Below are 13,161 nucleotides of genomic sequence, written 5' to 3' on the forward strand. Positions count from 1 at the left end.
TGTACTTACATATAATAATAAACAAATCTTAAAAAAAAATAAAAAAGAAAAAGAAAATAGGCTGAGCAAGCCATGAGGAGCAAGCCAATAAGCAGCACTCCTTCATGGTTTCTGCTTCGGTTCCTGCCTCCAAGTTTCCTGCTTCAGTTTCTGCCCTGACTGCTCCTCAGGGCTGGGGTGGGTTGTAGAACTATAAGCTGAAGTAAACCCTTTCTCCCAGTTGCTTTTGGTTATGGTATTTTATCACAGCAATACAAACCTAAGACAACATGTATACACACTGACACTCATAAACACATAAATAAAATAAATCTTTTTAATTATATAAATCTGTGAAGTAAAAGAATGGTCAAAGTAAAGTCAAATTAGTGAGGTCCTCATTTATATATGTAGTTGTTGGCAATGTGAGGATATGTTGTTGAAATACAATTTGGCCTGTGAAGCTAGGCAGTGATGGCATATACCTTTAATCTTAGGACTCTAGAGGCAGAGGCAGGCAGATCTCTGTGAGTTTGAGTATACATACGTAATTGGCTAGTGAAAGCTTTAAGTTAAGCTAGTCCTTTTTGTATCTTGCTGTAGTCTCTTCTGAAAAGATTCAATAAATAAATATCCAAGGACTCATTCTCTCCACTTCCCAAGAATCTTGTAGAGACATGTTGACTCAGTGGGCTTCTCTCATAGCCATGTAATGGACAGAGTGAAATATTGAGCTATTTATCTGTGTGACTTCTTAAGTTATTAAGAGAGAGATGGGCTGGAAAGAAGCAGTTCTTTATTACTAGACCTAACATGTGTCCAGTATGTATTTAAAAATTAAGTAATCTGCTTTTGAGCATTGATCATTTGTAATTTGTTTCTCATCCAAAGATTTTTTTAAACAATTATTTATTTATTTTATGTATATAAGTACACTGTAGCTGTCTTCAGACGCACCAGAAGAGGGCATTAGATCCTGTTACAGATGGTTGTGAGTCACCATGTGGTTGCTGGGAATTGAACTCAGGACCTTTGGAAGAGCAGTCAGTGCTCTTAACCACTGAGCCATCTCTCCAGCCCCTCATTCAAAGATTTTAATGATAAAAATAAATATTCATAACATGAAAAGTCCTTCCCTTTCTAACACTTTTCCTTCTAGCTCTCTGCAGAGTTAATTAATTACCCCATCTCTTCTGGTCTTCTCTGCCCTGGGTGCTTGTCATGGAGCGTCTAGAATTACCCAGTGATATGCAGTGTCTGGAGAGACTTTCGTACAGCCTAGGCCAGCCAACTACGCAACTATAGAGTGTGAGAATAACGAATGACCCCACACCCATCCCACGGCCCAGAAGGGTCAGTGTCCTGCTGTTGTTAGATCTGCATGCTAAGATCACACGCTGCTTTGCTATGTTCACTGAACCCTCTAGATAGTACACCATTTCCTCCACTGTGCTTCTGTATGGATTGCAAACATTTTAGATGACAAAATTATTGTCACATTGAACAAAATAATATAGCTCCTTAACAATATCTTCTGTAGTCCATGTCCAATTTAGCTTAAAACTATGTTGTTGTTTTTTTTACAATTGCTTTATTTGAATCATTCCAGATATTATATTTTATTGACACAAGTCTAGTCCATTTTAATCTTCTCTAAACTACACACACATGCATGTTTGCATGCCCACATACACACACACACCTGTCTCTTCGAGTTTTCTCTTGTTTCACATCAAGGAAACATGGTATGTATTGTGAACTTGTTTAAGTGAAGATTAATGTGTTTGTATGCTATCAGCCTTATCTTTTCAAAATATAGTAATAACTGCTTTTCTTTTTATCCTACTAGTTGAGCACTTACTGGACTTCCCTGAAATTTACTTCAAAAAGGACTGCAGAAAAATACTTAGGTTGTTTTTTTCTTTTTTTATTTTTTTTTGTCAGTTTTCAGAATAATGAATCAAAATGGCAATAGATTATTTTTAATATCATAGATGTTTTTACTCTATTAACTGGCAGAAGTACTTGTTTTGATTTTTTTATTAAAGTGTTATTCAAATATGTTACTGATTATAAACTCAAATATATGTGCTTGGTTTATTTAATAATACTTACATAAGAAAGTAAAGAGGGCCTACAAAGATGGCTCAGAACTTAGGAGCACTTAGTGATCATGTAGAGGGTTCAGTTCCCAGCACCCACATGGTGCCTCACAGCCATCTGTAACTTAAGTTCTGAGGTATTCAACTTCATCTAACCTCTGGGGGCACCAGGTATACCCATACATGATGGACATACATTCATGCAGGAAAAACACACATACATAGAAAATATTTTAAAATCTTTAAAAAGAAGAAAAAGAAACATACTTATTGCCTAAGCTAACTAAAGCAATTTCTTTTTTTTTAAATAAAGATTTATTTATTTATTATACATAAGTACACTGTAGTTGTCTTCAGACAATCCAGAAGAGGGCATCAGATCTCATTACGGATGGTTGTGAGCCACCATATGGTTGCTGGGATTTGAACTCAGGACCTCTGGAAGAGCAGTCACTGCTCTTAACTGCTGAGCCATCTCTCTAGCCCCAAGCAATTTCAGTATCCATTTTCATTTTTTATTTACTGGGAGCTCTGCCTTTAAAATTCCCTAGCACAAATATTCTCTAGCTTCTTAAAATTATATACTAAGTATCTTATTTATTTATTTCACAAATATATTTTTAGGGCTGGTGAGATGGCTCAGCAGTTGAGAGAACTGACTGTTCTTCCAGAGATCCTGAGTTCAATTCCCAGCAACCACATAGTGGCTCACAAGCATCTGTAATGGGATCTGATGCCCTTTTCTGGTGTGTGTCTGAAGACAGCTACAGTGTACTCATATACATTAAATAAATAAATAAATAAATAAATAAATAAATAAATAAATAAATCTTTTTAAAAAACAAATATATTCTTAAATTCTATATGCAAGGTACTTTACAAATGTCTGTTTGATTAACTTAAGTAAGTAGAGCAACCAACACATTGTTCAGGGCTCTAATAGATACCATAAAGTTAGCCTTAGAAGAGACATGTAGTCTTTATATGTGTGATTTGTTATTTATCTGTTTTCTTGTGCCAGCAATTGCCAAACACATGAGGTGTGCATGTGGGTGTGGGTGTGTCTGTGTGTGTGTCTGTGTGTGTGTTTGTATCTGTGTGTGTGTATGTATGTGTCTCTGTGTATGTGTATATGTGTGTATGTATCTGTCTCTGTTCATGCATTTGCGCATGTCTTTCAGTCTCAAAAGTAATAGAGTAGGATACAGAGCTGCCTCAGTTTGCAGATAGAATAGCTGATGCACAGAGAAGCTACATGACTTCTCTGCAAACACCATCTTGTAAGTTCTAGATTTAGAACAAGGTTTTAAATTCTGTACAATCAAAGGTTTTTGTTGTGTTAAAAACTCCTACCAGGCAAACAGAAATTCTATAGGAAAGAGTGTTACATTCTTCCCTGCTAGAGTTTTAAGTAAATGCCATAACACTGTCCAGTGAGCATATGTAAAATTCATAGACATCTCTGTTCATTGACATCTTTTCTTGTTTTTGTTTTTGTCTTTGTTTTTTGAGACAGGGTTTCTCTATGTAACCCTGGCTGTCCTGGAACTCACTCTGTAGACCAGGCTGGCCTCGAACTCAGAAATCTACCTGCCTCTGCCTCTCAAGCGCTGGGATTAAAGGCGTGCACCACCACTGCCTGGCTTTCATTGACATCTTAAACTGGAACTACTTTCAGTTAAAACTTGAGTTATAAACTTATAAACAAGGTCACTTCTAACAACATTAAAACTAAATTATATTTTCTGTGTAAAGAAGCATTCCCCAGAAGCCATGGCATCCTTGTGGCATGAAGGAGGACAGCATCTTATGTCTGCCAGTCTGGTATACAGCATTATTGCAGAGGAAAGCAGTGCTGCGGGTATCTGCCCACAGCCCTGCACACTTGATGTGGGCCTCCATGCTTGCTTGATTTTGCAGTTTCATGAGCAAATTTTATTTCTTAAAGTTACATATTTGTGTGCTTTGCACTTGATATCCAATCTGTATTCTTAAGTTGTAGGGTTCCATTAAAATAAATAAATAATTTCATCACCCCCCCATGCTCATTTTGTATAATATGGTAATGATATCACCGTAGCAGTAATTACGGGTCATCTTCATTTCTTTCATCTCTGCCTGTTCTGATGGCTTCATTCCTTTGACGGAAAAGATTTGGCTCTGGGTGCTATGATTATTTTGTTAAGCGTTATTCGAATAGACAGGAGTGAGAGAAATTAATCAATCCAAATGCAATTAGCATCATGTTTAACCCAGTGATGGACGTCTCAAGGTGAAACAGCCAGGGGAGTTTCAGACATTATTATTCAATCTAGTGGTTCTTATCTAAATTATAATCAAGAGAGGTTTTATTGGCTTCTCAGTGTGAGGATGTAACTCTTTCCCTGCCCTGAGGGTCAAGAAAGCTGGTCCTTCTTTCTCTCTAGACTTAAGCTGCACTTAGAAGTGGCATAGACCAAAAAGGAAAGTTGTCTGAATATCCAGGTTGTGTGGAGTGACCTGTCCTGTGATCTTGACCTGGCTTTCCTGAGAACAGAGTACAGCATATGAGTACGTTATTCTGAATGTTTTGTGTACAGATGAGGCATTTTGACTAGTGTTCTGTCTTAACCCTGGACAATCATTATCACTGTTCTTACTTTATGAGTGAAATAGTAACTGTCTGAAGCTCCTAGACTTTGGTCATCATGTTTTATGGGGATATATTATCATATAAATCCCAGAAGCATGAGTATTCTGCACAAATATATGAGTATTTAATAAGAGTTCCAACTCCCTAATGCACTATTAGTTCCTTGTGTTGATCGTGTTGTGTTTCACAGTTGAGCTTGAGAGGAACTTGAGCAGAATGTGGTGGCCCCTACAACCCCACAGGCACACAGAGGGCAGAGGCAGGAGAACCAACAGTTGGTCATCTTTGCCTCTGGGCTGCTACTTAGAAAGTTGGAGACCAGACCAGCCTACATGAGACCTCACCCTGGAGGTGGAGGCATGCAGATCAGGAATTCCTACATAACAAATATGATGCCAGTCTGGGCTGCATGAGACCTGGTCTCAAATACCTTCTAAGGTATTGGCTCTCATTTCTGGAACATAAATGTTTAAGTTTCTTTGTTGTCTGGGAGAAGGATGATAAGATTGCATGTTTGAAATCTAGTCTTGCTTTGCTCTTAAAAGAGTTCTGAGCAGGGAGACTTAATGGAGAAACACGGGCTCTCTTCACCTGAAGACAGCATTTTTCAAGTACCTGACAATTAAGATTCTTCTGCATCTGCCTTCAATCTCCAGGCATCCTGGCTGACACTTCTCATATTTTATGTTCCTGCTTGATGTTTTATATTCTGAAAATAAATCTGTTGGCTTGATATTTCTGTTCTTTTTCCCCCCTTCTGTTATGAAAGACTATTAAAATTATTTCCCATATTGGAACTGTCCAAATTTGTTTACCTGTTCATCAAGTCCTGACTTTCCTTTCTGCTATTACGTCTTAGATTAAACTTGGTTATTGATCACTTGTTGTTTGTCTCTGTCCCGAGGAGCTCTGACAACGAGCTAGCACTTAGTGAAGAATTTCAGGCTTGTGAGCTACCTTGGACCTGCTCTGCCGCATACCATTACAGCAGGGAAACTTTCCAATTCCCCAAACCTAAAATCAGCATTATGAATCACCTTGGCATCTGTTTGTTTTCTACTGCACCAAAATATCTGTTTACACCCCGCTTCGCCTCCAAGGCAGCAGGCTTTTCAAAAACAGTGGCCTCAGAAGGCATATGATACACAGTAGGCACACTGGGACTGACTTTACTGGTGAGCCATGCCCTTCCTGCTTCCTGTGTAGCACATCCTGACTGTCAATGAGTAGGCTCTCTCTTGTCATAGCTGTCAGAGATCATTCAAGGTTTCAAGTGCAAAACAGTAATTAGTAAGAATAAGACTACATATCTACAAAACATCTTTGCAGAGCTAACTAAATAAACAGCCTTTTGGCATGGAGTTAAGCTAAATTAGCCAGGTTTTATGTGTTCTTTTCTGTTCTGAGTAAATCTTAGTATATTTAAAGAGGGTAGCTGCCTTTAATACTCAGCATGATTCTGGTAGGGGTTGTAGGAGTTTGGTTTTATATTTGTTTTTCTCTGTTCCTATCATGATTGCTTATTATGATAGAAGAGATAGAATCAAAATATGACAGCTAAGAATCTGAGACTTTTTCAAGGAAGAACCTTCAGCACACTGACTTTGCCAGGAATACTCTAGCCCTTCTTTGTCTTTGGGAGAGTTGTCAAGTGGACCCTAGAGGGTAACTGGACCCTTCTCCTCAGGATTACTGGAGTCATCCAGAAGGCCATCAGAGATCAGCAACAGCTGCACTTGACAGACGCTCCCATGTGCTGTCCACATACAAGGTGTCCTTGTTATAGTTGAAGTTTATAGATCGTTTAAGAATAATAAATGGAGGTTGGGGAGATGGCTCAGCAATTAAGAGAACTTGTTGCTCTTGCAGAGGACCAAAGTTTGATCCCAACACCTACTTGGTGGTCCATAACCATCCATAAATCCAGCCCCCAGGAGATCTAATGCCCTCTGCTGACCTCCATAGGCATCAGGCATGTGCATGGTGAACAGATGGATATGCAAGCAAAACACTCAACCTACAATAAGATGAATAAATTAAGTTTAAAGATTTATGCCAAGCAGTGGTGGCACACACCTTTATTTCCCAGCACTTGGGAGGCAGAGACAGGCGGATTTCTGAGTTCAAGGCCAGCTTGGTCTACAGAGTGAGTTCCAGGACACCCAGAGCTACACAGAGAAATCCTGTCTCAAAAAAAACAAAAACAAACCAAAAAAAAAACCCAAAGATTTATTTTAAAAGGAAGAGTAAATGATGAGCTTTCTTTTTACCAGGCCTCAAATTGTGTGCTTGTTTATTTAGTACAAACATGGTCTCCCTTGTTGGTGAACTACTAAGGAAACTCCACTTGCCAGGGCCCAACGAGAAACCTAGGAAAGGAGATCTGACCAAGAACAATGATCACATGAGTTTGAAGGTTAGAACAGTATGTTTCTATGGTGCAGCTGAAGCCTGAAGCACAGGAAAGACATGATGACAGTAGGTAACACTTATGAATGCCTGTGTGACCTTTGCAGTATTAATCCCACCTTGAACAGATGAGGAATCTCAAGCTCCAAGGGGTAGATAGAGCTGGGCTTGCCCACAGAGGTCCAGACTTAAGGTAGAGCTGAGTGTGAAGTCTAGGGCTGCTGAGTGCAGAAGAGACCTGCCCTGCCTCAGTTCACTCTGTCTCCTTTGTTTTCTTGGCTGCTCATAGGAGAATGTCCTAAAAGCTGCTGGCTGTTACTCTTCTGTGTGAGGAAAAATAACCAAGAGGAATAGGGAATTACTCTTCTCTACCTTGCAAATGTTTTTAATTACATTGCAGCACCAAAATATTTAAAGTAGATTGAAATTGAAACCCCAACACTTTATGAGTTTCTTCTATTTCATTAAAAAGTTACTTAGTCTTTACTACATTGTTCCCTACATAAAAGTCAAGCAGAATTTTATCAGGCAATTGACTCAAAGTTATAATCTGAAAAATCTTTCTGTAATGAAACCCATATGTCATGGACAAAAGGTACAAAGCTCTGGCAGAGAGGGCTGGTCTCGAGAGATTCTGCACCCAATCTCGTTAACCAGGGGCCTCTGGTAATCCCTCATCCCCTCACTGGTAAGAAATCAATCTGTACTACTGAATCCTTTCGCCCAGCCACCAGAAAATTTACTGCAGAGAAGGCAGTTTGGGGCTAGGCGTTGCTGAATGGGAACTAGAGGCAAGGCTAAAGGGAAGATGGAGGAATTGAAGGATCTGAGGAAGATTATATTAACCCCACACCTCCTTCAGAGTGAACAGGATAGCATCGTCCCTTCACCATGACCTCTCTTAAGTCTACCCAGGTATTTACAGCTGCTGTGAACCTGACAGCCTGAGAGAAACTACAAAGGGGGATAGAAGCAACATAAACCTGGGAGTTGATTGTGGTCCAGCCCATTGCTGCCTTTCTGTCTGTATATTCAAGTGGCCCCCTCCCCGCCCTCTACAGCAGTGCATGCTGACCCTGCAGTGAGTCTCTCGTGTGCTTTTCCCACTCTGTGATCTCTGCCCTTTCTAGAAGGGGCCTGTCAATCATGGTGTGACATGGTGTCAAGCTTCTCATCTGTGCATCACATATTCTGGTGGCTGATGACCAGTGGGCGGACCTCTCTTGCATAGTTATTAGAATGGTAGTAATGTTGCCTTCCCATTCGAGCTGGTAGTTCTAGACAATAGACCGCAAAGCACAAAGAGCAGATTTCACCAACTAGATAAAACTCTCCTGTCTACTTTTGGCTTGGTCTTTTCTCCTCTCCTTTTCTTATAAATGTGTGGTGCTAAGTAGCCAACCTGCTAGGCAAGTCATCTCCCATTGAGCTATGTCTATTTCTAGCTCTTAGGGTTGCTACTTTTTGTGTGAGGAGCATGTGGGTGTGAGGGTGGATGCACATGCATGCGTGTGGATGGAAGCCAGAGGAGAACCTCAGGTGTCCTTTCTCAGTGTCTACCTTATTCCATGAGACAAGTCTCACTGGCCTGAAACTCAGATTCAGCTAGACTGGGTGACCAGGCAGCCCCAGGCCTCCACCTGTCTTCACCCTTGCACTGGGATTACAAGTATGCATTACCACACCCAGCTTTTTTAAGTGGGTTCTGAGGACCACACTCAGATACAGCAAGCACTTTGTGGACTGTTTCATCTATTGTAACATACTGTAGGAGTTGGGAAGAAAAGTTCCTCCAGGAGGAAGGGGAGGGACTAGAAGTGCCAAGCTCTAGAACTTATAATCTTACCTGCTGTAACTGCTGGGAAGGAGGAGGGGTGGAGCTAAGCAGGGGGCAGCAACTAGCTTCCTTTCTCTAGCGAGCAAACAGCAGCTCTGAAGGCTCTTCCCAAGAGAGTTGAAATCCTTTGGTAAGAATACATTAGCAAAATATATTTACATATGTAGCCCCTCTTAGAAGTGTGTGTGTGTGTGTGTGTGTGTGTGTGTGTGTGTGTGTGTGTGTGTGTGTGTAAGGAATATGGAAGAGTAGCAGAAGGCTGTCTCCTTATTCCTAATGGGATTTTGTAACAGCATGTGTGAGTTTGTTTCAGAAGTCAAAAATGAACAGATGTTGGTATAAATTACCTCTGTGTCTGATGTCTTGCAAATTAAAAGCGCGGTTGGCATCACTAAACAATTTCACTAGGTTTAGGGGGGTGCAGTGTGTGGGCCATGATTATTGTCGAAGGTTGGATAAAAATCTTCACACTGCAACAGATCAAGAGAGCAAGGATAAAAAAAACAAGGAATAAAATAAGGGCTATATGAATTAATCAGAAATGTTAACGTTCCTGATGACAAGTGAACAGGAGGGCACTTGCTCTGGAGCAAGCCCTGACCCATAGCAATTTCCCTGTGCACAAAAAGGGGTTGGTGCTTAGGATCTGATTTATAGGACATGGCCCTCTTTTAGGGACGGCTATGTCATGCATTCGTATATCTCCTATATGGGACTGGCAAGAAGGGAAACTTTCTCCCCTCCCATGCAGAAGATGATGTCTTTTGAATTACTTCTACTTTTATGGTGGTTTTCTGCAGCTCTGTACTTGGATTAGGTGGAAGGGGAGGAATGATTGAGTGGAAAGAGTGTTGTTAAGGAGGATTGGTTAAACTCAAGGGAAACTTATCACTGAGAGACTTCAAGATCTCTGCTCATTTTCCCTTTAAATAACTCTTGAGTCCTCAAATATTTAAGTCTTTTTAAAATTCTAAGTCTAAGCATATCCAGGTCATTCTTTCACCTTAGGGATCGGGGATAGTAATAAGAGACTGAAGAGATGGCTCAGTGCTTAAGAACACTCTCTGCTCTCACACTAGATCTGAGTTCAGTTCCCAGCACCCACATGGCAGCTTATAACCATCTGTAACACCAGCTCCAGGAGATCTGACACCCTTTCCTGTCCTCTGCAGGCACTTAAACATGCACACATGCAGGCAAACCACCTGCATGGTGTTTTAAATAGCAGTGAGGAATTGGGAGGTCTGAAGGACAACAGGCAGAAATCACCAGTGAAATCAGGACATGTCCAGGGTTCCACCAGGGGTCCTTACCTACATCTGGGTTCCACGCTTGCCCCAGGCCATACTGCAGGCTGGTTTGATGCTGTTTGGGCTTTAAAGCTCCTGTACTTTACACTCAAGAGTCAGCAGTTGACCTGTGTAGTTATTCTACCTGAAAGTGTAAGTAAATTTGTAAAGGAGTGGTTAAGAGTAAAGACTCGAGTCAGTGGAGCTTTTGAGGTTTCTGACCTCCCTTTTCATTCATCCATTCATTCTTTCATCCATTCATCCATTCATTCACTCAGAAAATGTGGGGGTGACAACACATTTGTTCCTTGTTTAGAGAGGAACATCATCTGTTCCTCTCTAAAAATGTGAGTGAGTGATCACCACTACATAATAATACCCAAGACAAGGTAGAGCAGATGGGCTCTGCCCACTGCCTTTCTACAGAAGGTGAGACTTGGAGACTGTCTAGCCATAAGGCCTTGAAGTTCTGGCCCTCCTGCCTCTTTGTCCCGAGTGCTGGAGTTTTAGACATGCACCACCATGTTCCGTTTATGTAGTACTAGAAAGCAGTCTGCCATCTGAGCTGCGTCCTCAGCCCCAAATCCTGTATTCTCTATTTTAAAAAAGTCCTTGCTGTCTCCCCACAGATAAGTAGGTGATTTCAGTCAACTGGACTAGTCCTTGACCCCTGATTAACTTGGCATTACTTCCTTCAGATGGCTCAGCAAGTAAGGAGACTTGCCAAGCCTATGATCTGAATTCAGTCCCTTAAGCCTATGATGAAAGAGAGAACTAACACCACAAGCTGTCCTCCAGCTTCTACATAGGCACCATGGCTACACACACACACACACACACACAGAGTAAAATAAATCTATTAAATTTATTATTGTTTTACTGAGCATGATAGGTAGTATATATACACCTTTAATCTTAGCACTCGGGAGGCAGAGGCAAGTGGCTCTCTGAGTCTAAGGTCAGCCTGTCTACAGAGTGAGTCCCCGACCTAAGATGTCTACATAGAGACCCATCTCAAGAAAACAATAATTGAGAAATTATTTTATTGGGGAAGTAGACAAACAAAACCCCATTTTTTTGAAACCCTGCCATATGTAGAGTTCACTGAAAGCCACTGGCCAGTATAATTGACTGTAAAGGGAACACTTGCTGTGTCCCTGCCTGCTCTTTTGTGTAGTGTTGTTTGTGTGATCAGCATTTATTCAACAGGTCTGCCCTCAATCCAACATTTAGATGGAGGAATATATGTATAAAACTTGTGTGCATCCACCAAGGGAAGGTCAGATTTTCGCCCCTGCAGGGTTGGGGGCACTGAGGGAAGTATAGACCGGTGATAACAAAAGCCTCCCTGTGGTGGCAATACATGCACAGAACTCGTCTGAGGCTAGGAAGCTGTTTGTGCATTGAACTTAGAGCCTGCTACAGCTGTAGGCGAGCAAGCATTCTACCAACTGAGCTACATCCCCAGGCCTTATTTTATTTTATTTCAAGACTGGGTCTGATTAAGTTAGCTAATCTCCAGCCAGGACTACAGGCCTTTACCACCAAGCCTGGCAAACAAGCAACTTTAAGTTTAGATTGATTGAAGCAGAGGATCTGTCCTGTATCATTTGCTCTGCCCCAGGGAAAGGTACCAGAGTCGGAGTGTGTACCTCTTTTTCATTGCAGGTTCCTCCCCCAGCTGCTTCCTTTCTTTGGCCAAGATGGACATGTTCTTTTTTGTTGCCATGGGACACCACCTGCCCTCTGTCCACTGCATAGTTCTGGAAGACTTCTTGCTTCCCAGCCTAGCCACTGGAAACTTTCAGAACTGATAAATGCATTTAAGATCTAAAATGATGACTTTGTGCAACATGGGGTGGTGGGGGGAGCATGGGAATACATTACACATGCTTATTGAAATTTTTTTTTGACAGAACTATAATAGGGGGCTTCTAGAGTGCCCCTCTTGTAATTGGGAAAGGTTTTACTTTTACTTTGGAGCCTTATATATGGGAAAGTGGCTGAATAAACCTAGTGCGGTAACTAGGTTTCAAAGATTGATGGTACTGAAAGGCAGAGAAAGACACATAAACCTTGCCTGGCTATATTAAATACCTGTGGACTGACAATGCCAAGACAGAGAGACCAAAGCTCTATAAACTCTGCTTTATTACACATTCGGGATGAGCTGCACCGAGGGAGTATAAACCCTGTTATGTTGTAGCACACAGGGCCTCCCACTGTTCCGAGGTGAGGTGTATGATCACCGATTTTGATTTGAGTTTTTGAATGTGCAGAGACCAACAGTCCAGAGATGATTGTAATCTTGGTTGGATTTGAGCCTCCCAGAACAAACCTCATGAGATAGTGGACATGGGTATTAGAGTTGAGAGACACAAATAGAGGGACTCGCACCCGTATTGGGTGATTTTTGCAAAGATAGCAGATCGCCTTCCCCAGGTCACCTGTACCTTATACAGTTGCCAACTTTATACTCTGTGTCCAGTTTTAATTGACAGTAGTAGATTGAATTTGTTGGGGTTGCAGTTTGGTATACAATTGATTTAAGTGTATACCAATTATATAATTACTAATATGCTTTTTTTATATTAACATATGTTTATTTATAAGTGCAGATGCACACAACAAAGGTGAGAAAGTCAGACTATAACTTTAGAGAAGTGAGTCTCTTGTTCCAGTCTGCATTTTTTTAAAAATTTATTTATTTATTATATATAAGCTGTCTTCAGACACTCCAGAAGAGGGAGTCAGATCTTGTTATGGATGGTTGTGAGCCACCATGTGGTTGCTGGGAATTGAACTCAGGACCTTCAGAAGAGCAGTCAGTGCTCTTACCTGTTTGAGCCATCTCTCCAGCCCATTTTCATGTAAGCCACTTTTTTTTTTCTTTCTTTCTTTCCTTCTTTTTTT

At 40.9% G+C, this 13,161-nt stretch overlaps 1 protein-coding gene across 3 annotated transcripts in view; it reads left to right on the plus strand.

Moving 5' to 3' along the window:
* Lin52 (lin-52 DREAM MuvB core complex component) overlaps positions 1–13,161 on the plus strand; it is a 111,426-nt gene that overhangs the window by 73,887 nt on the left and 24,378 nt on the right. The window contains exon 6 of one of the 3 annotated variants that reach the window (XM_031355240.1): positions 1,829–2,379. The exons of the other annotated variants lie outside the window; for them this stretch is intronic. Within the exon in view, the coding sequence (XP_031211100.1) occupies positions 1,829–1,935 (107 nt within the window). The 3' untranslated portion in view covers positions 1,936–2,379. Of the gene's footprint in view, positions 1–1,828; positions 2,380–13,161 lie in introns of those variants that run through there. 3 annotated transcript variants of the gene reach the window in all.

The sequence above is a fragment of the Mastomys coucha genome, unplaced genomic scaffold, assembly GCF_008632895.1.
Source record: "Mastomys coucha isolate ucsf_1 unplaced genomic scaffold, UCSF_Mcou_1 pScaffold6, whole genome shotgun sequence".
Taxonomy (NCBI): Eukaryota; Metazoa; Chordata; class Mammalia; order Rodentia; family Muridae; genus Mastomys; species Mastomys coucha.